Source organism: Dermacentor andersoni, chromosome 10, assembly GCF_023375885.2.
Source record: "Dermacentor andersoni chromosome 10, qqDerAnde1_hic_scaffold, whole genome shotgun sequence".
NCBI lineage: Eukaryota > Metazoa > Arthropoda > Arachnida > Ixodida > Ixodidae > Dermacentor > Dermacentor andersoni.
Genome location: NC_092823.1, coordinates 9,407,577 through 9,433,583, shown reverse-complemented (window position 1 = coordinate 9,433,583; position 26,007 = coordinate 9,407,577). Strand labels below are relative to the sequence as shown.

The window sequence follows — 26,007 nt, the reverse complement described above, 5'->3', positions numbered from 1 at the left end:
ACTGGGACCTGATCCTTCCCTATGTCACGTACGCCTACAATACGGCACCCCAGTCAACGACGGGCTTCTCTCGCCTTCTTTCTTCTATATGACCGCGAACCATCATTTCCCATTGACGCTATTCTTCCTTACCGTCCCGACTTATCAGAGGGTACACCTGTTTCCGAAGCCGCCCGGTATGCAGAAGATTGTCGGCAACTAGCTCGCTCCCTTACAACGCAAGAACAAGCCCTACAGAAATTTCGTCATGACGATGGTCGCCCCCACCACCAGTTTTCGCCTGAAACTCTCGTTTGGTTGTGGGTGCCTCCTACTTCGACACCAGGTGTCTCCTCTAAGTTTGTATGCCGATACCATGGGCCCTGCCGGGTTCTACAGCAAACTTCTCCGGTGAACTACGTCATCGAACCTCTGACGCCCCCTACGGACCTGCGTCGCCGAGGCCGCGAAACTGTGCAAGTAGATCGGCTCAAGCCGTATCACGAGCCCTTCGTCCTCACGATGCCTTAGACCTCCTGTGCGGCTCCGTCTTCAGCGAGGGGGGAAGTTGTAAGGAAGAAGTGAGCCGTGCAGAGCTCCGCAGCCGGATCGCCAATGCTACTGAAGTGGGGCTCGGGCTAGATGCTGTTCCTGGTGTGACTGGCTAAGCCTACGCTGTTACGTGTTCTTGTCCACGTCCATCGTGCCGTCCACAGCCGTGTCAGACTTCTCTGCCATAATATATATTTATATTTATATTTGTGCACAGCAGCTCAAAGTACGGATAGTAGTTTTATCGGCTGCGCAAACTTAGAAACATTCGCTTACTAAGTGAATTAACACGCCCATGTATCAACGCACACGAGCAAACACGAACACATCACATTCGATGAGCGCGCACACTCGCTATCAGAACTCTGGTGTGAGCAAGCGAGGCAGCAGCAGCGAGCGAAGTGGCCTTCGAGCGGTGTACCACCTCAACGCAACAGCGGCGAGCACGGAGCGCGCACCGAGGTATGAGCCGTCTGCAGATAATTCGCGAGACACGGCGTGCGCGACCGCGCGTGGTCCTACAAAGTACACGCTTGCAGGTGGATTCGAAGCCCCCCCCCCCCCCCCCCCCCTCCAACGTCCTTCCTCGGACGCTGCCGCCTTGCTTGCCTCCATATATGGCGCACGAGATTGAGCCGCGATCATCAGTTCCCCTTATATCCGGTCGCGAAATACACAGTTGCTGCCGGAGTAGAACGCCGCTTCGCCTCCGCGGTCTTTCGTCGCGAGACGGGAAACAGCGCGCTTGCTCTCCGCTTTCCTTCCTCGTGCGCGCCAGATGGAGCCGAGATGGTTGGCTTCCCTCGCGTGCCTTCACCCGCACATACAGCATACGGCGCGCGGCGACGGTGTTATCGCCCTTGGACTTTATACGAAACATCATGGTAATGGCGATGGCAACGGCGACGGCAAGAATGCGCATGGAGGGTCCATATAATTTCTATCGCAATAAAATATTTGTATTCTATTCGTGTTGCTTCCTGCCTTACGTCTGTAACTCTCCCAAATTTTAAAGGGGGGGGGAGTGGTGTACGTTCATGATCACTGAACTACCTACGTTTTCGTTGTTCATTCAAAATCGTTTCATCTAACCATTAATGAAAAATTCCTGAAACTAAGCTACAGAGGGTACATATGACTGCACATTATTGCATCTAGCGTCGTCTGTCTATAATACTTGTTCTCTGTGTTAACTACTACAAAATTCTGTTCCTTGCACAGACCCAGCTCTACAGAAGCGTTGGAATCAGTATATATTTGTCTTGACCCACCATGTTTGCATTCATATCTCCCACTAATATCGCCCAAGCCAGTATTCCGAAATATTTATTATCGCTGCTAATACAGTCAATCAATTCTTCATTTCGATGAGTGCAATCGCTACCTGTCCTAGGTAAGCTACTCCCTGCCAAGTCTCTTTCGCTTCTCCTGTGCCTCTAATTCATAAATGCTTCGCTGCCACTTTATACCTCGTCCGATGAACAGGCCTACGTTTCTGCATTTCTTCGACGCAGTCATCGTGTTGTATCCTCCCTATGCTAAAAATTCCCAATACCTTGTGGCTGCTCCAGATCTCATCGAGTTGTCAAGGTTTCGGTCAAGGTGAACGGGCTAAACGCTTCGTCATTCAGCTGTGTTTAATGTTTCAGCGACTGATCCCGATTGCGACCCCCGTGTATGCCTACATAACACATGTCTGCTTTTCACAGACAGTGGCCGCTATTTTACAAACTAACCCAAAAAATTATTAAGGGAAAATCAGACATCCACCCGTTCGTAGCAATTGCTACAAAGAAAACCCACACGGGTTCCTTTGTAGCACTTCACCCACGTTCCCTTTATTAATTACTTCTCTCCACCTTGCGGGTTTCCGTAGAACTACTACTTCTAACACAAAAAAATTCAGCAACACCAGTAACCCTCATAACCCCCAACCATTAGCATTGCGCGACGAACCAAACCATCCAATTCCCGATCGTGAGGCTGCCGAACAGCTGAACCACTTTTACGCGACAGCGTTAAGGAGCTCGTGTCGCAGAAAAGCCGGCGTCGTCGGCGTCGGCCGTGAGCGATAAATCCCGGCAGGCACTTCATGAATAAAAAACTACTTGCAAGATAAGCTGAGTGGGAATCGAACCAGGGTCTTCGGAGTGTGAGACGGAGACGCTACCACTAAGCCACGAGTTTTTTTTTTTTTTTTTTTATTGCCGGCTTTGACATACACAAACAATACAGAAAAAGGAAAAAACATGTCAACAAGGATTTTGCTGGCACGACATATCAAAATTTTTTCAATGCTGCAAGTTTATCTAGCATGTCAATCCATGTTGGTTGTTCAGGGAGTGCCCGATGGACATCCCTGAACCGTACTACAGATTCAATGAAGTGATCACGTGTAGGTCGCGAATTGACATCAGCATTGTTGAATTGAGTTCTAGCTTTCCACAAACTGTGGAGGCCCAGGAGCATTATAGCGTCATACGGAAAAGCCTCCGTTTCTACCGGTAAGAATCTTATTCCATGTGGATCTAACGGTAACTCTTTCTTTAAAGTCCTTTGTAGCACATCCCAGAAAAAGATGGGATCCCAGCAATCTAGAAAAGCATGCTCTATCGTTTCAGGTTTCTTGCATAAGAAGCAGTTAATGGACCACGGGACAAAAATACCCCTGTTATGCATCCATGTTTTAACTGATAATGTGTTAGTGTGAAGTTTAAAGAAAAAAGTTTTTACCGAAGGGTGTACTGGCATTCTTTTAACCCTTTTGAGGACATCTCCTGGGCCTCCACGGTTTGACATACGGTAAATCGGTACAGGGAGCATAGTGTCAATTAGGTCCTTATACAGTTTTTTTCTAGTAATATTGGCGAGATATTGCACAGAAAACCGCACATGCAACATTCTGTACGCAAGCACGACTTCTCGCAGGTAACCTTTAACGGAACTATGCAATGCTTCACACGAGCATACAACAAATCCTGGAAGGTGACGACATAAAAGCACTTGCATGACTGTGCGAAGGAACACATCATTCTGATCGCGAAGGTACATAAAGCGCGACACAACTTGTCGCACAAATAAATGTGCCAACCCAAGGCCCCCTTTCTTTACTGGCAAGAACAAGTTTGTGCGGCTGGTCCTTTCCCAAGTCGATGCCCATATGAAAACGGCGAAGATACGGTGGATTTTTTGGATGTTGATCCGCGAAGCACACAGCACATTCATGACATACCATATCTTGGACGTAAGAAATAGGTTACAGACCGTGGCGCGCGAGAAAATTGACAGCTGTCGCCCCTGCCACGCGTTAGTCTTTTCCTTTGCTCTCACCACTTGTTCATTCCAGTACGGCTTAGGGTCGCGATAAAAGTCGAGAGGCACGCCTAGGTAGGTTGTTGCAGTGGTTGACCACCGAAGTCGAGCGAAGCAGTCTGGCGTTTCTTCCCATTCACCATGCCAAAACCCATAACTCTTCTCCCAGTTTATTTGCGCCCCGGTGCACTTGCAGAAGGATTCAACTACCGCCACTGCCTCACAAATACTATTTCTATTTGAACAGAATATGGCGATGTCATCGGCATACGCCAATATTTTCACCTGTGTGGACTGTAACCTGAAGCCAGTTATCCGTTCATTGCTTTGGATGGCCTTGCACAAAGGCTCAAGGTAAGCCGCGAATAGCAGGGGCGACAGCGGACATCCCTGCCTCACAGAAGACAGCACTTGCACGCTGTCTGTCAGGTCCCCGTTTACAATGACCCGAGTTGAGCAGTTAGCATACGCCATCCTGACACCGTCTGTTATTACGCTTCCCACGTTGGAATGCTCTAATATGGCGAAGAGAACATCGTGGGAAACACGGTTGAAGGCTTTAGCGAGATCTAGTTGCATCATAGCCACTCGATCGCCAAATACATCGCAACATTCTAGCACACTTCGAGCTACGTGTATGTTCGTGGCGATGCTTCTACCCTTTATACCACAGGTCTGATGCGTGCCAACCAGCCTCGTTATCACACCCTGCAATCGTTTGGCCAATACCTTCATAAATATCTTGTAGTCGACGTTGGTAAGGCTTATCGGGCGATAAGACCCCACCAACTGACGTTTTTCAGGTGTCTCAGTTTTTGGGATGAGAACGATGTGCGAAGTTGTGAAGGACAGTGGTATATGTTTTTGCTGATACGATTCGGCGATAACTTTGAGTAGAATCTGGGCTACAATTGTTTTGAATGTTTTATAAAATGCTACTCCTAGGCCATCAGGGCCGGGTGCCTTGCCGACAGGTAGTGCATCTATTGCATCCTCTATTTCTTTCATGGAAATTGGCTGTTCCAAACGCGTTCTTTCTTCTTCTTCCAGCTTTGGCAGTAACGACAGAAATTCCGCTTTAAAGCCCCCTATAATGGTGCGCGGTTGACCGAGCAATTCTTTGAAATGATCAGCGACGACGCGTTTGATTACATTGCGGTCCTCCGAAACGTCATTACCGTTTCTTATTTGCCGTATTTCCTTATTACAGGCGTATTGTTTTTCGTCCGATAACGCACGTTTTGTGGGCGTTTCACCGGCCCACAGCTTCTCGGCGCGTGCACGGATAACCGCCGCTCTGTACTTTTCTGTATCAATTCTCTCTAACTGAATTTTTATGTTTCTTAATTCGTTGGTGTAAGTACCTGGTTGGGAGCATTCTATATCCGTAAGAAATTCAAGTTGCTCACGAAGCAGTGTTTCGTTTCGTTTGTCTTCATAACGCAATGTGCTACTTCTTTCGATGGCTTTCATTTTTACTAATTGCTTAAACTCCTCCCACTCTACACCAATACTTAAAGATTGCACTGTGAGTAGCTTCTTTAGCTTCTCATCTACATCCTTAACGAAAACCTGATGCACGATTGGACAGGCTGTATGTGTCGCTTGAACTTGTGCCACTATGCACATCGTACGAGGTTAAGCCAGTGTCTTTCAGTGACCATTGTCTAGTTATTGCAACCTTTGGTAAAAAAGAAAACGAAAAGTACTTTAAGTGGGAACTTTGGAAACTTAACACTAAGCCACGAGTTCGATGCTGCAAAGCGGTACAAAAGCGCCTCTGTTGAATGCGGTGTTGCCTTAGAAACGAGCCGCAGAAAGTTATACTGCGGTGTATATCGGTAATTACGAACATGTAACTTACAGAAGTCGCAATTAGACGAATGGCGAAGTGCGTTTCCGCTACATTTCTTCTGCGCTTTCCGCACACGCAGAGCCATATTGCGGCAAACACAGAAGACCCCCTCCTCTCAATGTACGGCGCTGCCCCGACAGGTGGCGCGCCACGCGTGCATTGGGGTGGTGCGGGGACCGGTGAGAGGCGCGTCGCGGCCCGGACTCCCTCTCCCCTGACGACGTTTCGCCTTGCTCCCTCACGGGTTGCAGAATCAAGCGTCCTTCCTTTCTTTAGATCACTATCTGGCTATCTCTCTGCCCGTGCCGATCACGACGTTTGGCTGGCGTACATCGTTTCCCCCTCCGAGACACCGAGTTCTGTGGTTCGTTCCGCTTGCTCAGGCGCACGTTTCGTTGCCGCGCCGAACGCTGCGTTGCTCGACGCTCACCGCGTCCGATGCGGGGCGCCTCATAAGTGATCGCTACGCAGTAGCCCATTGTCTTATGGTACGTCCACACTAGCGACCAAAACGCGCGCGACACACCGCGCGCGGCGAGCAGTGCTGTCGCGCGCGGCAAGATTCACGAAAAGCGGCAGCAACGCGCGGCAAACGCGCGAATGGGTGCGAGACCCATTTTTCGCGGCAGACGCAAAACGACCACCAATCAGAAGCGAGCCGCTTTACGAGCCGCGCTCTTGTGGCGCCACCTGTCGCACAAGCAAAGAATCATAATCTATGGGCTCTGAGACTGAACAGTGACACGCGCGCCGTAAAATCTCAGAGGCCATTTCCAGTCAAGGGGGCTGTTTTTGTTAAGCCTTACCACACCGCCACTGAGGCGTCGACGAAGAATTCGCCTCGCAATGGAGGCGTTTTTGGAAACCGTTCGTGGATATGAGTGCCTCTATGATAAATCGAGCGTCGGAAAAGGAGCTGCGCGCCAACCGCTGGCACATTACGGACAGCAGTTTGGCATGACAGGTGAGTAATTGGTGAAGGCGGGGAAGCAGAGTGTGCGCCTGGCCCTCAGTGTCCCTGTACCGCACCCACAACTTTCTCGTCCGCTTTCTGGCACGTCGGCGTCACACAAGTAAAGAACAAACAAGTATTATAGTGTTCACAGTCACCAGTAGCTCCTCGTCCGTATCCGACATGCCTGAGCGTGGCCGGCAGTGGCGCAAAAAAACACAGACACTTCCGATGGAAGACGAAATGGGCAGAACGGAGAGCGCGTTGTCACGAGAAGTATCGAATGGAACGAGACAACGTGGGACTCCACGGGCCGCTGCCGCGTGCCGCAAAACGCGACTGTGGACTTGCTCGCACGCGTCTGCCGCGCGGGCGCTTGCCGCGTGCGGCGTGTCGCGCGCGTTTTTGTCGCTAGTGTGGGCGTACCATTACACCCCTTGGTGGGTCGACGGGAACGCTGTCGCGTTCCACTCTTGAAGGCGAAGCTTAACAATTTTTCTTGACATGTTTGCCGCCGCATCTCTTGTCAACTTGCCTACCTTTCTTCATTTCGACCACACCGTGATGACCGACACCACAATTTGCCCAAACGGCATAGGAAAACTAATCGACTAGTTAAAACTCACATATCTTCATATGGCGTAGACGGTATGAACGCGAAAATGCTGAAAAACACAACATCGACTACTAGTGTTATACCATACCATATTTTCCAGCAGTCGCTGTCAACAGGAGTGGTAGCTGTGGACTGGAAAGCGGGAAAGATTGTTCCAGTACAGAAACAACGTCGTCCGTCTTTGTGTATCAGTTATCGCCCTATTTCACTTACTGGTATTTGTTCTAAACTACTGGAACATAGGATCTGCTCAAACACTGCGAACATCTTAGATTGAAATAATTTATTTCATTCAAGTCAACACGGATTTCGCGCAGGACTCTCATGTGATACCCAAACAGCTTTATTCTGTACCGATATTAGTTCCAGCCTCAACTTAAACATACGCGTCCATGTTGTCTTCTTAGGCTTTGGAAAAGCATTTGACAGTTTCGCATCAGCGGTTATTCCTAAAACATTCTCGACTAAACATTAACACACCTGTATACAATTGGATCCGCAGTTTTCTTGTCAATAGACAACGATTTGTCTATGCTATCACCCACTCATTCAATCAATTCCCCGTAATCTCTCGTGGGCCACAGGGTAGAGTATTCGGACGAATACTTTTTCTCATTTGTATTATTGACCTCCCAACTAATATCTCTTCTACCATTCGCCCATTTGCAGATGACTGCATCGCATATCGTTCCAGCAGAAACAGTGCCGATATTAATACTCTTCAGAACGACCTCATCCTTATTGGGTCTTGGTGTAGCACATGGTTAGTGTCTTTAAATATAAATAAAACCCGAAATATCTTTCCACCGCAGGCCACGTTAGCAGCCAACGCAATATATCATTTCTGCCTCCGCAATATCATCCACTGAATCTTGTAAATATCTCGGCGTAACATTTTCAAGCTATCTCTTCTGGTAAACCCCTGTAACTAACATAGATAATTCCGCGAATCGCGCTTTGGGCTTTCTTGCTTTCTTCGTAAGCACTTAAGACTCACTCCTCCATCGGTGAAACTAATAGTTTTATTAGGTCGCCCTAAATTAGAACACGCATACGCTGTTTGGGATTCTCATCAATCTAAGCTATCTAAAATTCTGGAATCAGTCCAAAATCGCGCAGCTCGTTTTATTTACTTCGTTTATTCTTACCATTCCAGCGTTTCCCAGCTTAAGGCTCGTGGTCGCCTTACCAACCTTGAATTGCGACGTCACATATCTAGGCTATGCCTTTATCACAAATCTTATAGATGACCCTTCGAAGTTCCAGCTATCTTACGATTTCATTGCTTGTCCAGCTGTTTACCCTCCCCCAGCGCAAACTACCACTCATCACTCCTTTTTTGGGATCACAGCACGGGACTGGAACCATCTACCTACAACTGCCGTGCACTACTCCGATCCACATCGATTCAAGGCGGCACAGAAACCGAACTTTCACTGTAATTAAAACGCATCCCTCATGTAATACCCCACTGGTGCCTTTGAGATGCAATAAATAAAATAACATATTATGCGGTCTCTATACTTATCATTTGCGGTCGCTTCTCGCCCCTTGTGCTCCGATTCTGTTCGTTGCTGGTGCAATGCTACATTCTTTACTAAGTCCACCTTCCCGAGTGTCCCTGTATTCAGGGTAGAAAAACTACTGCCCGCCCCGGAAATCGACGTCCCATCGGCAGGGTAAGCGGTCAGTAAAATGCAGCTTGTCCGTTCGGTGCACTTCCCGCTTGGTTCCAACGATTGTAAGTGTTATTACAGAGCTCAAAAGGCGCCACGTGGTAGTGGAGCGGCCAAGTCGCAATCATGTGTACGCCCTGAATATGTGGACACGAAGTGCCTACAGCTTAGCACTATAGTACGCAGCAGGAACGGCTACTATGCTCGCTTTGCAGGCGCACTCAGTTATGTACTTGCCCTCGTACCTTCTGAAGTTTATCACAACTTCGAATCCCTGGTTATAGATCAGGGTCCAGGTCCCTCGGTTTCCAAGTTCGTCAGTGGCCAAGTTCGGGAACTCCAGCAACACCCGTATCTTGGAGGCACCTTTTCCTGCAATAAAGACGAGGAAAAATAACATCGCTCTTGGAGAAAATTATGCAGATCCAACGCACTTGTTAGAATCTACGTGAAACAAAGCTCTCATAGAGCGGTTTATTAAGTGCCATAAAACGTACGCGATACGTACAAGTATCTTTATTTTCGACCTCTGCGAAGTGTAATCTAATTCAATGTAAATTTTAACGCGACAGCGTTAAGGAGCTTGTGTCGCAGAAAAGTCGGTGTCGTCGGCGCTGGCCGTGAGCGATGAATCCCCGAAGGCACTTCATAAATAAAAAAAAAACACCTAGCAAGATGGGCTGGTGGGAATCGAACCACGGCCTCCGGAGTGTGAAACGGAGACGCTACCACTCAACCACGAGTTTTTTTTTTCTTCATTGCCGGTCTTCGACGTACACATATGGCATAAACAGATACACTTCATAATGGTAAAAGTAATGACCGTCTTGGGCCCTTGCGAATAGTTAAAAACACTTGATTACCGCTAGCTCATCCAATATATGCATCCATTCGGGTGGTTCTGTTCTCGTTTTATAAGCTTCACGCAGATATAGCACGCTTTCAATGAAATGCTCTCTCGCAGGATGAATAACAAGCCTCTCATGACGCTCATCCATTCTTGTTTTCCACAGGCTATGTAAAGATATTGCCATAAACATGTCACATGGCATAACTGCGTTCTCAGTTGACAAGAAGCGGATGCCGTACGGTGTTATCGGTAATTCCTTTTTCAACGTTCTTTGTAGGATGTCCCACAAGAACATTGCATCTGAACAATCAAGAAAGATATGCTCAATCGTCTCTAGTTGCCTGCATCTTGAGCAGTTTACAGACCACGGCACAAAGATTCCCCTTTCTCTTAGCCATGGCTTCACTGGGAGCGTTCCACTGTGTAAATGGAAGAAAAAGGTTTTTGCGGATGACCGTATCGGCATCCGCTTCACTCGCTTGAGCACGTTTCTTCCTCTGGATTCAACGCGGTACATAGAACGATAGACAGGCACAGGCAATGATACATCAAGTAAATCTTTGTACAGTCTTTTCCGTTTAACAGATGCAAGGTAATTCAATGAAAAGCGCGTATGTAGGAAGTCAAAGGCCAATACGACTTCTCGCAGGAAGCCTCTGAGCCTAGGTCCTGTGGTGTAATCGGAGGACACAACGAATTGAGGCAACGCGTTGCTCAAACGTCTTTGAAGGACTGTGCACAAGAATGTATCTTTCTGATCACGTAGGAACAAAAATCTCGACACGACTTTTCTTAAAAAGAGATGAACCAACCCTAGGCCTCCACTTTTCACTGTTCTGAACAAATTAGTGCGACTAGAGCGCTCCCAAACAGAACCCCAAATGAAGATGGCAAACTGCCGGTGTATTCTTTGTATGCTGACTCTTGATACGCACAATGCTTGTAAAACATACCATTTTGGCCACTAAAAACACATTACACACTGTTGCTTTTGTGAATATTGATAGTTCTCTCCCACCCATCCTTGCCGTTTTCGCCTTAATTTCTGCGACCTCTCCTTGCCAATAATCTTTGGTGTCCTGGTGGTGTTGCAGAGGTACCCCAAGGTACTTGGTAGGCATATTCGTCCACTGCATTTTTTCAAAAAGTGAAGGCGTGTCTTCCCATTGTCCGTACCATGTCCCAATCGACTTGCCCCAATTAATCGCACTCCCAGTCATTTTGCAATACTTTGTCACAACATTAACGCCCTATATTGCCCTACATTGCCCTATATCTCGAGCCACTGTGTCTAAAGATAACTCAGCCACGAGTTCGCTCCTTCAAAACGGGACAAAATCGCCTCTAGTGAATGCGGTGTTGCCTTAGAAACGTGCCGTAGAAAGTTATACTGCGGTATATATCGGTAATTATGACCATGTAACTTACAGAAGTCGCAGTTTCACCAGTAGCGAAGTACGTTACCGCTACATTCCTTCTGCGCTCTGCGCACACGCAGAGCCATCTTGCGGCAAACACAGAAGACCCCCTCCTCGCAATGTACGGCGCTGCCCCGACACGTGGCGCGCCACTCGCCCCATGAACGCGTCCGCCTTCATGGCGCGTGGGGGCCCGGCTATCTGTGCCGATCGCGAGGTTTGGCTGGCGTAGCGCGTTTGAGTAGGCGGTGCGAACGGGGTGCGATAACGCTGTCGCGTTCCACTCTTGAAGGCGAAGATTAAGCGTCCTCAAAATTTTTTTTATGCACCGCACAGGTCACAAGCTCTGCTGGAATGCGAGCATCAGTTGATTAGAATGCAGACTGAGGTGCCGATGCAGTGATGTCACGAAGACAGAGGCGATATTTGGCGTTTGTCGGCGTAAGAGTGGTGAGACGTGTATGCATAGAGAAGTACGATATGGAAAACAGTAGTAAGGCCGACTGTTATACGCCGATTAAATTCCTGTCCTGACAGTTCTAATAAAAGAAGCGCTAAAGATGAAGAGAAAATAGGCACACATACGACAGGACGGGCGCTCTGTGCCATTCTTTGTCTTCGTATTCAGCGCTTTCTGTCAAAATGGACCAACTCGGCCAAAACCGAGGTGTTGTTGCTTTCCTGCCTCTGGCCGAATTTCCACTGGCGCACTCGCACTTGCTCTCTCACTTGTCACGTGACGCGACGCACGCACCAATCGTTTACATCGTTTTCTGTCGTTTTTGTCGCTGTGCCGGCATTCCAGTCAGTGCGGTAAGATCCTTGCACTGCATCGCTACACTGCAGTGCCGCGGAATTGACCCGTGGCGACCAGTCTTTGCTGAAGACTCCGTCGCATTCCAGAAGAATTTTACTCTTGGTCCGCCGGCCATATCAGACTTCGTGTGTGCATGGATATGCATAAAAGGTTACGATCAGGCAAAAAAAGAAAAAATGGAACAGCGGTTTCGGCAGCACACCATAACCGATGCTGAAAAGTCAGTTGTACTATACGTTATACAGGTGTGTGTTGATCGTCTTTAATATAACTGCATTGGACTTCCCCACAGCCTTCCCAGCACCGTTCCGTTTTCCACACACACACACACACACACACACACACACACACACACACACACACACACACACACACACACACACACACACACACACACACACACACACACACACACACACACACACACACACACACACACACACGCACGCACACACACACACACACACACACACACACACACACACACACACACACACACGCACACACACACACACACACACACACACACACACACGCATATATATGTAGTGACGCAGCAGTTAGCACGACGTTTATTCAGCGTTGAAGATGCGGCGAACCGACCACGCCCACAGAACGGATCACATTCGAGAGCAAGTGATGATGAAGAAGAACCCTATATGATGATGATCATGTACAGATGACGAAGCATAGCTTATAGATGCCCACAATACATATAATATATATATACGCCATCGACACTAGTATTTGGACGTCGATTCTGCCGTGGCTTCAGCTTCGCGCGCAGCTTCAGAAGGCGGTCACTTTAATATTCGTGAACAAAGACTGCCCGTATAATGTGGAAAGTGCGCAGAGGTGGCATTCGCGGGATAGCCAATATTTCGATGCGTGATAGCTATCAATGGGCAGCTGATCTCGTACACCAGAAGTCACACATCTTCTGGAGCAATGATTGACGCAGAAATCTCCGGGACTTCTAATGTGAAATACGTAAAAAACAAGTCTCACAGCAATTTTCCACATTTTTAGGTTCCTAGCAACAAAGACCTGGCGACTTTCCATACACTCCTTAGTGAAACTTTACAGGGTCGTCTTTATTGAATTGCGTTGGCGAACATACCTCGCATCTCAAATACCTGCAGAAATACCCTGTGTAAAACCGGAGGTACCCAAGCTCAATTTTTCACCGTATGCGTTAGCTTACCGCGGAGCCCGTTAGCGACAGAAACTGTTGCAATCGATCGGGATTACACAATCAGTACATGCAACGCTGTTTAGAAAATGAGGCTGCCCGTCAGACACGTTGACCTGATCCCTACCCACCACCTCCCCGAAGAAAGGGCCCGCACGACTTTCAGTGAAAATCTCTGTGCACACCGTGCCTCGCTTACATCAGGGTACGGCAGTTGTGGCCTTGGATATAAGCTGTTCCCAAATGAACCCCACAATCCCTAGGCTGAAGAAAAAGAGCCAGCTCTTTCCTAACCAAGAGTAGGTGTAAGCTTGAAATGGCTACCGGCAAAGCAGATTGGTCGGAGTAATTACGACGATTATTCACGACCATTTCACAACCAACCGCGGCGCGCGGGACGCTGTCGGCCTGGTCATAAAACCCCTCAATCTAGCGCCAATCACTTCCCTCCTCCTCCGCTCGGCGCGGCCTCGTTGGTGGCGCCACCGGTGCCAGCCTAGCCGTAGCAGACGACGGCTAACACGCTATCGGAGGATATCTGCGGAGGAGGAAGAGACAAAGGGGAGGAAAGACAGGAAGGTTAGCCAGTGTAAGTACCGGCTGGCTACCCTGTGCTGGGGAAAGGGGTAAAGGAAAATAAAAGGAGAAAGAAGAAGAGGAAAAAAAATGGAAACCAGGAAATTCACACAGTAACGCGAAACTACGCGCTACAACATTCAAAGGTGGTCGCACAATTCGCATGTCTTTAAAAACTTCAGCGAAGCCCTTAAGACCTTGAGTGCCGAAGCCCGTCTGGACCAGTGCCCTTGAGCTTTTTCCTCTGTAGAGGGGCGATTCTCCAGTTTTTCGAGCGCGGTCACGAGCACTTTTCAGCGGAAAAGTTTGTTCGAACCCTGCGGAGCAGTTCTTTCAATCGAGATCTTGCTTCGTCAGTCGGCAACTGGCCTTAAGAATGCCGTGTTGGGATTGCGGAAGAAATAGAGAACAGGAGCTTTAGTTAAGGCGTATTTAAGGCGTAAAGCATGCGCACGTTGAGAGTTCGTGTTGCTGAAACAGGACAGAAGCACGCGGTGTGCTCAAACACGGGCGTAATTACCAGAGTTTCAGGTTTTGACAGCTTGAAAGTATGCGGACGTGGTCTCGTAGGTTCACATACAGTGCATATGACGCATGCGATACCCATTTACTTAATCGGACGCATAAAAATGTTGACGTTAAACAGTAAAAATGTTAATGGTTATCAGTAGGCCTACGGTCCTTTGCGGCTTTTCTCAGCCAATATAATCCTGCGCAGAAAACGTGCGAGTAGCCGCTGCTCATGCTTCCAATATTGAAGACGCGTCCGGCAGCAGCCGGGATGGAGGCGAAATGCAAGAGACCCGTGAAGAGATTCCTCGTTGGTGTTCCGTAATTCTCCTCGCACGGGCGCGGTGTGTCGCAGCAGTCGCGGGGCGCTGTTTTCGTTGCGGGGTGCTTTGGTAATCGCGACGACAGATTCTATTTTTTTATTTTTTTTGACAAGTACTGCTCTAGGAAGGCACATGTAACGGCTAACAGAGGCCTCTGGAGAGCACGTGACATTACAAGTGTTCCCGTTGCCACTTTGGTGCCTTGGAGGCGCCGTCAATAATACGAAATAATGACACGATGTTAGAACTAGTAAATAAAATTTAATAAAGAAATACAATCACGCAGAGGCGCCAACTTCTGGCGTAGCGCTACTACGCCCGCGCGAGAATTACGAAACGCCAAGGAGGAATTTACCAGACCACGTACAACTACGTTCAAAGTGCACGTTAAACATCCCCAGGCGACCTAAATAAAGTTATCCGGAGCCATCCACTACGACCTCATTCATAGCTTTAGTCACTTCGGGACGTTAAAAACGTTAACCACCACAAACCAAATCAATACATGCGGGCCAATCAATACATTCGACGCTAAACGACTGCATCCGTAAGTCATAGAGAGGTTTGCAATAGCGTCGAGAATGTGCCAACTTCTGGTGGAGCTGAGAACATAGCATGAATAAAGTCGCTTTTATGTCACAGGCCAGCTGCAGATGCGTACACTTTCGCCGCAAGACGAAACTACATGAAACAGAGAGCACAATAAAAAAGTCCACTTCGATGCGCTAAAAGCACGCACAGCATGAATACATTCACTTTTTAGAAGCGGCAGGCGTGAACTAGACTAAAAAGAAGTTAGGAACCATGGCACTTCACAAAGACGTGCGTTTCTTGCCACTTCCTCGAAGTCAGCCCGCCCGGTCCTGTGTATCCACACGTTTCTTCTTTGGGCGTTGCGCTCGCCGGATGGTAAAGAAAGAAGCCTTTTGCCGTCGCTGTGTCGGTTGCGTCAACTGAAGGCGCAGCAGCACAGCATCACAATTAAGTTATCGTCCCTAACACATTCTATTCCGCTAACGCACTCGATCAGTCCGTCTGCCGTACTTTCGTCGCGCAGGGCCAACAATGGAGGCCGGAGCGCGCTGGAAAGAAAAAAAAATATGCAAAAGCACGGCGCTGCTTCCGCGCTGGAGAGACAAATAACTTTTATTTATATAGCCGGCAGATTGGTGGGGGAGCCAACCCCGCCTAGATGGCGGCCAGAAGCCCTTGAGCTCTAGCGGCACCCTCGGCCTGCTGGACAGCCAGAAGTTGGTCTTCGGGGGCCGAGCTGAGCAACACGGTCTCCCACTGCTTCCGATCCTGAATTTTTTGGCCCTGTCGGGGCGCCCGAGGGCAGGCCCAGATAATGTGATCCAGGTCCGCCCTTTCTTGACAAAATTTACAATTGGCCGAATATTGGTCTGGGTAATAATGATTATAAGTCACCGGATTTGGATATGTATTTGTTTGAAGGAGGCGCCATGCCACCGCCTGCTGCTTATTAAGTGATGCGTGTGCGGGAGGAAAACGCACCCTCCCCAATCTGTAATGATTAGTTATCTCCCTGTAGCCAACCATCCGGTCCCCGGTCGGCCCCCGCCGCGGCGCCCCGGCGGCTCGGCTTGTGAGTCCTAGAGCCACGGTGTCGGCCGCCTCATTGCCGGGGAGGGAGGAGTGCGCAGGCTCCCAGATGATATGGACAACTCGCTCACCGCGGAAGTTTGCCAGGATACGTTGTGATTCCGGCGAAATGCGCCCCTTTGCGTAATTTAAAATGGCGGTTTTAGATTCACTGACTATTATCGTGGCCAGTGTGGAAGCCATTGCGAGAGCAATGACCGATTCCTCAGCCACCTCGGCTCTGTTGGTTTTAATAGATCCGCTGACTTTAGGCTCACCTTCTGAGTTCACTGTAACGATACACATATTCTGATTAGTCGTGTACTCTGCCGCGTCGACGTACACCACGTCCTGAGAGCATTGCAATCTCCTATGTATAGCCCTTGCCCTTTCCTCCCGCCTTTCCTTGTGGTGTTCGGGATGCATGTTTTTGGGTAGCGGTGGGATAATAAGCTTCTTCCTTATGTCTTGGGGAATGTCGACCTTAGTGCCATATTGTGATGCGTATCTTACTCCAAGCTTGTTAAGTATGTGTCTGCCAGTAGGTGTTTCCGAGAGTCTTTCATATCGCGCTATTGTATGGGCTTCTATGAGTTCTTCGAGCGTGTTGTGGACACCTAAGGCTAGGAGCCTGTCATTCGATGTGTTTATCGGCAAACCTATGGCTTGTTTGAATGATCGTCTAATGATGCCTTCGATTTTTGTCTTTTCTGCTACTTGGAGATTTAGGTAAGGGGTTACTATACTATGCGGCTGATGACAAAAGCCTGGACTAGTCGTACCAGATTGTTCTCTTTCATCCCATAATGGCGATTAGCAATTCTCTTAATTAGTCTCATTGTTTGTTGTGCGCTGTTTTCTAGTATTCTTATTGTTTCCCCGTTGTGACCGTTCGCTGATACGTGGAGGCCGAGGACTCTAATGCTGTCGACAATAGGTATTTGGTTGCCATTTACAAAAAGCGTGATGTTTGGTTTATCCGTACAACTCTTACGGCCCCTGCGTGTCGGTCGGTATAGAAGTAATTCTGATTTTTGCGGCGAGCATCTCAATCCTTTTTCCACGACATATTTCTCAACCGTATGTATGGCTGTTTGGAGCATTACCTCAATCTGCCCATCACTTCCACCTGTTACCCAAAGGGTGATATCATCGGCGTACAGGCTATGCTGTATTCCTTCTATATTTTCTAGGTCTGCTGGCAGGCCAATCATAGCTACATTGAAAAGAAAGGGAGATAAGACTGATCCTTGTGGTGTGCCCCGGTTTCCGAGTTCTATCTCTTTGGATTTCACTTCACCGATTGTGATTTGCGCAATACGGTCAGAGAGAAAGTCTTTAACATACGCATGGGTTCGTTGCCCCACTCCTAGGCCTTATAAGTTTTCTAAAATAGCCCTGTGGGTGATATTATCAAAGGCCTTCGTAAGATCAAGACCAAGGATAGCTTTTGTATCTAGTGTTTGAGGTCACGCGTCTATTATTTGATGTTTGATTTGCAACATAATGCGCCGGTTCTCGTCCGCGCTGGAAAGAAAAAAAAATATATACAAAAGCGCGGCGCCTGCTTCCACGTGACACGGATTGGCCAATGGGGGAGCGGAGGAGGCTGGGGTGACAGGAGGCGTGGAGGAGGAAGCGCCAGGGTGAGCGGGGTGGCGGAAAGATCGAAGAACGGCGCTACTTTTGGAAAATTGAGGGACCTTACCTGGTCACGCAGCGCAGCGCCATCTCTCGAAGGAGGCAGCGCAAAACCCACGCTACGGAACTCACGGACCGCTGGCGTTGAAAAGACCACAGGGAACCCTGTCTCATCGCCAAAGGGGACAATCAATTGTATGGTGCACTGTATCTGGCTTTTCAACATCAGCTATTGGAAATGGCAAACAAAACTTCAGCATACTAGAAGTTACAGCTTGAGCGATATGTTGAACAAACATCAGGTACAACTTGGAAGCAACATTTTTATAACTTGTTTGGGCAGCAACTAGCGTATGTAATGCGGTCCTATACAAAGGGTTGAGGACCAGAGAATGCCTTTTATTAAGCGGTAAGCGACTTCGGCCGCTCACATTTTTTGGTTGTGTTCGGAAAGGCGCGACCACTGGCGACATTTGTAAAGCGTTTTTCGCACTCAGGTTTGAAGGCAGTGCAGGATTTCGGAGCTGGTCGTTTCGAAGTGACGTTTAAGACTAAGGCTGCGGTTGGTCGCCCCTCAGCTGATCCCGCTTTGAAGGTTCGTGATGTTGAAGTTAAGTTCGAGTGCCGAGGTGTTTCTTTCGAAGAGAGTTAGGGTTTCTGGCTGCCCTACGGATCTTTCAGACCAGGCTCTTCTTAGCGAGGTGGAGGTATTTGGTAGGATCCAAGCGATCACCGAAGAGTGCGTGCCAGTGTTCTCTGGGATATGTACAGGGAACCGGCGAATTCGTATACGGATATGACGCGGCCGGTTCCTAACCTTCTTCGCGTATGTGAACGGGTTGTTCAGTTGGAGTACGAGAGGGTTGTTCGTTTGTGTCCTAGGCACAACTTGGAAGATCACCACGCTGCCGCGTGTGACATGTCGAAATGCGCACGCTGCGATCAGTTCGGCCACAAGGCCTGCGACGCGGTGTGGGGCGGAGACAACGCGTTCGTGTACCGTCCGCACCTACTCGATAGTAGCTGCGCGCCCAGAACAGCAGGAATCCGCACTAGAGCAGACGGTTGCTTCGGCAGTAGAAAGCCCAGCAGCAGCATTCGAGAACGAAGACAGTCAGGCTCCCTTGAACGTCGTAGACACTGCCGGGTGTAATGGCAGTTCCGCAAATTCTGAAACGCTCGCTCCCATGGAGGAAGGAAACTCAGGAGAGGCCCTACCCCCTCCGCGCGCTAGGAGAAAAGTGTGGAGGAAATGACGTAGTACGTTCTCCTCTTTTTTGCAGATTTTTCATTTCTTTGCCGTGACGGCCATGCCTTTCGGGCCACAATGGCGGCTTTGTTTTGGTTCTGTGCGCTCACACGTGTTGCTCCGTAGGTTTCGTACCGTGGCATTGGCGCTGTGCGGGCAGGTTCGCGTTGGTCTCCGTGTTTTGTTGCGCTGCGTAAGCTGGACCGTGCTCTCCCGGATTTTGCTGTGGCCAGGTGGGACACGAGGAACTAAAGTTCGTGAAATGAACGCGCATGGAACGCTGTACGCAATGTACCGCACCACGGCAATGGCAACGGACGAAGGAATATCCGCGGGAAATATCGCCCTCTTTGGCGCAATCATCCTAACGTGCTGATTGTTTAGTATTGCAGCGGAGCGCGCGCGTCCGAGCACCACGGTTGCGCGCAGCGCGGCGTGGTTTCGCGAGAAATGTAAACAAGAGAGGAGAGCTGGCCCGATAGGCGGAGCAACGCCATGAGCAACGCCAACTTCCGGCTTCACTTTAAGTCTGTTTCACATGCTGCGACTGCAACGACGAAAATCGGTGCTGTCGCACGCGTCGCAATGCGATTTTTAGAGGGCTCATTTCACATGGTTGCGATTTCAACAATGCGACTGGTGCGACGCCCAGGGTTGCTTACTGCCAGGTTTCGTGGCACACACTGCATAATTCTTTTATTGTAGCGAATAAAACGTTTACACTATAATATTATTGACTTCTCTTGATTAGAGGCAAATAATATGTACGTTTACTAATTTAAAAACGTTAGTTAAGATTTGTCTTGGAATGCGCGACGGCGGTTTCTGTAGTTCAGTGCGACATCGCGCACGTAAACAGCTGTTCGCAGGTGGTTCAGCGCTGTATGTTGTCTTATCTACCTTCTATGACCGTTTCGTTCTGCCTGCGCTACAACAATCCACAAGATGACCTATCGACAAGTTCATATAGCTACCCTCACCGCTTATGCAGTATTCGGAATTCGGCTGCCACGAAGTTGTCGTGTCAGCCCAACAAGATCCTCGCGCTACCCGTGCTCGGCGTCAGCTCCTGGAGAAATGATGCGTGTATATTGCCCGTAATTGCGCTTATGTGGTGCCTGCTCCTAGCCATATTCTTGCGCCAAAAGCAACAAGAAGCATCAGCCCGAAAGCCCGCGTGTGCCCCTGAACGAAGCCTCAAATGATCTGTGTGATTACTGGACGTGGAAAGAAAATTGTGTTGTGAAATTCAACCTTAGCGCTAGCCTGGTTCATCCATCGCCGTGCTTGCGCTGCGAATATATATATGGGAGCCCTCTCTAAACATTTCTAAAGGCGCAAAAGCCGACGCATCAAGTGTTTCGAGCAGTTACCTTCACTTTTATAGAAACCTGTACGTTGTAACACAGCATTAGAAAAGACACGCTTCTCGTCCACTTTGTATCCCGCGCTGGTAGTATACTCGGAACTTCTAACAAGAAGACCATATCAATACGCGCTATTCATAATGCAGAATCGTAGGCCCACGGCAGGCGCACTTGCCGTAGAATTTTTCGGCTTTCTGCTCAGCCTCGCACGCCGCTCACGGTTAGCCTGTTTTGTAGAAATAAATATTATTATTATATTATTATTGTTATAAAACATTATAGTTCCTTCGCTGTAATTTATAGCAATCATCCAGATTTCTTAAGCTAGTCATGCATTTAACATGTATTAGATCAACATTGTTACGACCTGCTTATGGGAGTCATTTCAAACTAGGTTGTTCAGCCAGAGAAAGTACAAATGCAAGTCTCAATGTTTATTCCAATTTAATATTCCTAAACAGATTATAGTGGCAGAAGTTTATGCCTGCTTGCACTTCCTGCAATTCAATGTTCAGAGCTGGAAAAACTGATTCCTTTTCTTGCTGTCGAAAGGCTGCTTCAATGTCGATAGCAAGCTATAATTATTCATTTCGAGAGTGTTAAGCAATTACTATATCTCTAAGCTTATCAATGCGTTTTTGTTGCACGAACACAATTAAGTTTTCTGTCTCCCTCTCATTGACAGCCATGGAATGAAACTGTTCACTTTCATAAGTATCAGGATGCAAACATTCTGGAGTTTGTCCTGAGCATTTGTCTGCATCCTATAGTGTGCATGTTTGTATCAAGGTCTGGTGTTGCAATCGCAGTGATCTACGCATATTGTTATATTGCAAGAAATTTATTTAACTGTTTTCAAATCTGTAATGTGGCCATGCGTAACGACCACATTAATAAGCAAAAAAAAAAAAAAACTGCAGATGCAGTGTACGTGTTGGAATCTATGCGAAGTGAAGTTTTTGTCAAGTGGTCAAGTAAATGCTGGTAAAGTAAGTGCGATATATACAATTTGTCTTATTTTGAACAATCCAACATGTCATATTTTGCAATGTTTGCTTATGCACCGCATAGGTCACAATCTTAATGTCATGTAATCTTTATGCATTACACTGTTCACAAACCATACCGAAATGCAAACGGCAGTTAATGTAGATGCACGCTGCGAGACATCAACACAGTGACGTTTGTTGAGCAAGGAATGGTGCGAGGTGTATGCAGATGAATGAATGACGTGCTTATGTACTTATTTATTTATATACCTCGCAGGCTGCAAGGTTGGAGTATTATGCAAGGGGGAATAAAAAAGTTGTTACAAAAGGAAGAAGGGCACAACATTAAGAAAAGAAAACTGCAAAAAAAGCAGTACCAATACATTGCACCAACTAGCCCAACGTGTTTTACTGGCACAACATTATACAATACTTAACAACGAATAACAGAAAAAGTTACTGCCCATTAACCCTGTACAGACGGTAAACCAGCAAAGCTGAAATGTGCGGCCCCAGTGTTTATCACTGGGTTAATTTCAATGGTTTATTCAAGTCTTTCTATATTATTGGTTATGCCTGTGTTTCTCAATGAGGTTATGCATATGTTTGGCTTGGGTTTATCACATTGTTTATTTGGAATGTCACACATTGCACTTTGCAAGATCACCATCATGGAAAGTGCAATGAGTGGTTCATTGTGTTAATCCAGCGGGTCCACTAAAGTCTTTCTGAATTATGTTACGCACTTGTGTTTTGTAATGCGTTAATCATAATGTTTATGACTCAGTTATGCACTGTAGTTACCAAGTGACACACCGGGGCTGCACATTTCATTTAATTAAATACAGGGACACATTTTCGAACCTATTGGGAAGTCGGAGAGAGACTGCTGCACGCGCGCTCTGCTGCTAGAGAGAAACGACGTCACTATCGGTCTAGCCAATGGCCCACCACACCTTTGCTGCGAGATAATAATGACATCATGATCTTGTCTTAACCCCATCCCCCTCTGTGTCCCTTCCCTGCAATAATATGCAGATAAATGTATGTTTGAAATGCATAAGCATTTCTATGTCTACCCAACAAGAAATTTCTCCGCCCATCATGCAAGGCGAATGCAATGGCTCACACCCCCTTAAACAATGGCTCATATCCCTACAGTAGGGTTTTTGGGATCGGACCATCAGTGTTTCGCCTAGGCATATACAGATTCACTGTAAAAAGAATGAACACCTTTCTGCTAGAGACCAAGACAATCAAGAGGTGTATTAACAAATGAAAGTTTATTGAACATGTCGAGTAAATGCTGGTCGACAAGCAATAAATCTAATTTACACAAAAAGCAGAAGCAAGATCTGATGTGTGTCCATACAGATCCCAACAGGAAACGCATCCATCTCTGAAAGTGTAACAGCGGCCATGCTGACACGAGATTCTCCCAGTGTCTTTGCATCTACAGCTTCCGTAATTTCTCTAGGCAGCCGATCTGCACAGAATGCTAGCTTCTTCCTCTGCTCAGATGTGGAGAGTGCATTGTAAAGGAAGAAGCTAGCATTCTGTGGAGATCGGCTGCCTAGAGAAATTACGGAAGCTGTAGATCTAAAAATGCTGGGTTAATCTTGTCAGCACGGCCTCCGTTAGAAATGGATGCATTTCCTGTCAGGAAACGCACATGAATTTTTGCTTCTCCTTTCTGTGTATTTTCAGTCTATTGCTTGTCAGCGAGCATTTACTCGGTGTGTACATTAAACTTTTGGTTGTTAGATCATCTCGGTTTTCTTGTTCGTCCTATGTGTTCTCTGGTGCCATTTTCAGCCAGGCTATTCATTTTTTTAGACTGCAACAAGTCACTTTAATGGCCGTTATGATACCTTATGCAATCTTTTATTTGGCCAATGTAGCAATACGGTACAGTGTGAAGCAGTAAGAACAGGGTACGCTAAATTCTAATGAAAATGTTTATTGTGAAAATGCAGTGATCTATAAAGGTTACCACGAAGTAGTACAGCAATAAAACCTGATAAAGACTAGTGCTTGATGAAACCAAACATAAAAGCAGGAAAGGGAGAAAATACATATAGATATACAAGTCCAGGGAAAAAAAAAACATTGTGATCACCAAGTGTGCATGTGGCTACCTTCCAGGAAACTCATTTTTTTCCCAATGGCATGGAACTGGAAGAATGTGCTTGCATAAGCAAGCTGTCAGTCTGTCTATTGGAATAACAACAGTGTTTCTTGAAAGGTGCTGGCATGCAGGATTGGCAATTGTAATGCTTTTTTCCTGCACCTCGAATTTTTCTCTGTTTTTTTTCTGTAGCATATTTATTTATGTTTGGCTGCATCAAGCACCAATTTTTATATATCCTTCAAAGATGTCTTTCTTTTTCTGGGGAAAACTCGGGGAAGGTGGGAGATGGAAATTCAAGACGATGAGCAGCATGAGAACAAGGTGAAAGTAGGAGCCAACGTTTCCACAAGTGGACTTGCCTTCTTCAAGGTCCACTTGTGGAAACGTTAGCTCCTACTTTCACCTTGTTCTCGTTTTGCTCATTGTCCTTCTTTTTCTGTTAATTTATATAACTCGCCACATTTTTACAAATGAGCCTCTGTTGAAAGTTGGTCCTCATCCATATCTAGTGTCATCCTGTTGGTAGTGCTTCATGCTATGCACTCTTGCAACATTTTGTGTGTGTGTGTGTGTGTGTGTGTGTGTGTGCGCGTGCACACGCGTGGATTTGGATGTGAGATCGGGCCTTTGGGCAGAGGTATCATTCTTCTCCTGTGCAGCCTTATGAATTCATTAACTATAGGGCTACAGAAATGCGATGGACAGGAACGAAGTGAACACACAGAGCGCTTCGTTCTTGTCTGTTGTCTATCTGTTGCACTTTAGTTAATAATGAATACACACAAACTCATCTAGTTCTCAGTTATTATGTCGGGCTTATAAGCCCGCTTGTGTCCTGGAATATCTAAATTACAGGATACATAGCCATGCAATTTCTGGCCATGTGCTTGCAAGTCGCGTGTCAATCTTCTGTTTTTCCTGACAATCTTGTGTGATGTGCAGGCCCAGACAGTTTCTGGTGAATCCATGCAGGGTGTTGTGCAGGGTGTAATCTGCACTGCAAGTGCTGCTTTGATTGCTTTCAGTTCAGCTTTTCTAGGTGTAGGATGACCTGGAATGGTACTCACTTATATGTGGCTTAGTTTTATGTAGTGTCATACTACTGTTACACTGTCAGATCAGTGTACTATATGTGCCTTATGTTTGCTTGCATCTTCTGATTAGCAACCTCCTCTGTGTGTTTGGAAGTTGCATATAGTCTCCTGGCCTAATTTTTTGCTCCCATAATTCACGGTATGGGCCTGTTGTGTACAAGTTCAGGTACTCCCGAGGTTGTGTTTCTGAAGGGAGGGGTAGTCGTCTTTGCATCTCATATGCTAGTTGGCATAATATGTTGGGACGAGGTTCTGAGCTCTTGAGACAAAGAATTTTGCTGCAGGCTGCAACTCTACTGTGTCTAGGTGCTTGTTCGTTAGCTCTTTCTCATAGAGGTCTTCAAGCATGGTAAAGTTGGAAAGACATATTATTACTACCCGATGCCTCTATTCGATGAGTTGTCTTTTTTGTGTGCTGCTGGTAATTCATACCGTACTATACCTTGGACACAAGCACATTATCTGTGAATTTCCATAGTATCCACTCGTACACACCCATTATTTCGAGATTATTCTTTTCACCAGGTGTGGAAGTTGCGTCCAGGCATTGCATAATTGTTTCACCCACGTGCTGGCTCTGCCGTCATGGGCTTACACTAGCTGAGGATTTGTGGATGTTGACTTGCGGTCATATTTGTCCAGCTATGTGGACCACAATGTGTAATCTGGGGTAGTGCTTGATTCTAGCCGTTCTTTTTCCGCCGTCGATATGAGCTGACTTATCAGAAAGCGAGAGGCCAGACTGGCCAAGAAAATCTGCAGTGTTGTTGAGGGCTTGTTGCATCATTCTTGATTTCTGTATAAGATTGCTTTCCCACAGACTGTAATACACCATAGGCTGTAGTGTTTCTTGTAGTATGCCCGTGTTGTTGGTGTGTGTGGGCCAAATGTACCTCCAACTCTCACCTAGAATTTTCTGTCTTTCAGAAAGTTACTGTTTAAGTGCTCTACCGGAAATGTTTTTGCTCATCGTTCCTCTTATTAGAGTAGCAAGAGGTACTGCTGTTAAAAGCCTCTTCACTCTCTTCATTCTTTCATAAGCGGTATTACACAATGTCCTGCAATAAAGTTTCTGCTGTTTATGGCCCACTCATATCTGCCAGAAGGGACAACTCTTGAAAAAGGTTTTCTTTGTGCTATGTGTGCGGCGTAGTATGAGCATTCATGCCTTGACATTTATACATCTGTAGAACCAGCTTCCTGACAGAGTACTTGCTATACCTGATGATGCTTATTTGTGCAGTGCTGTTGAACAATACATATTGATCCAATGAATATTTACACACTCGAATTATCACGAAAGATG

General features: G+C 47.2%; 1 protein-coding gene across 1 annotated transcript in view; it reads right to left on the bottom strand.

The window, feature by feature from the left end:
• LOC126519698 (dipeptidyl peptidase 1-like) overlaps positions 1-26,007 on the bottom strand; it is an 83,360-nt gene that overhangs the window by 37,283 nt on the left and 20,070 nt on the right. The window contains exon 2 of the mRNA XM_050169059.2: positions 9,188-9,314. Within this exon, the coding sequence (XP_050025016.1) occupies positions 9,188-9,314 (127 nt within the window). The remainder of the gene's footprint in view (positions 1-9,187; positions 9,315-26,007) is intronic.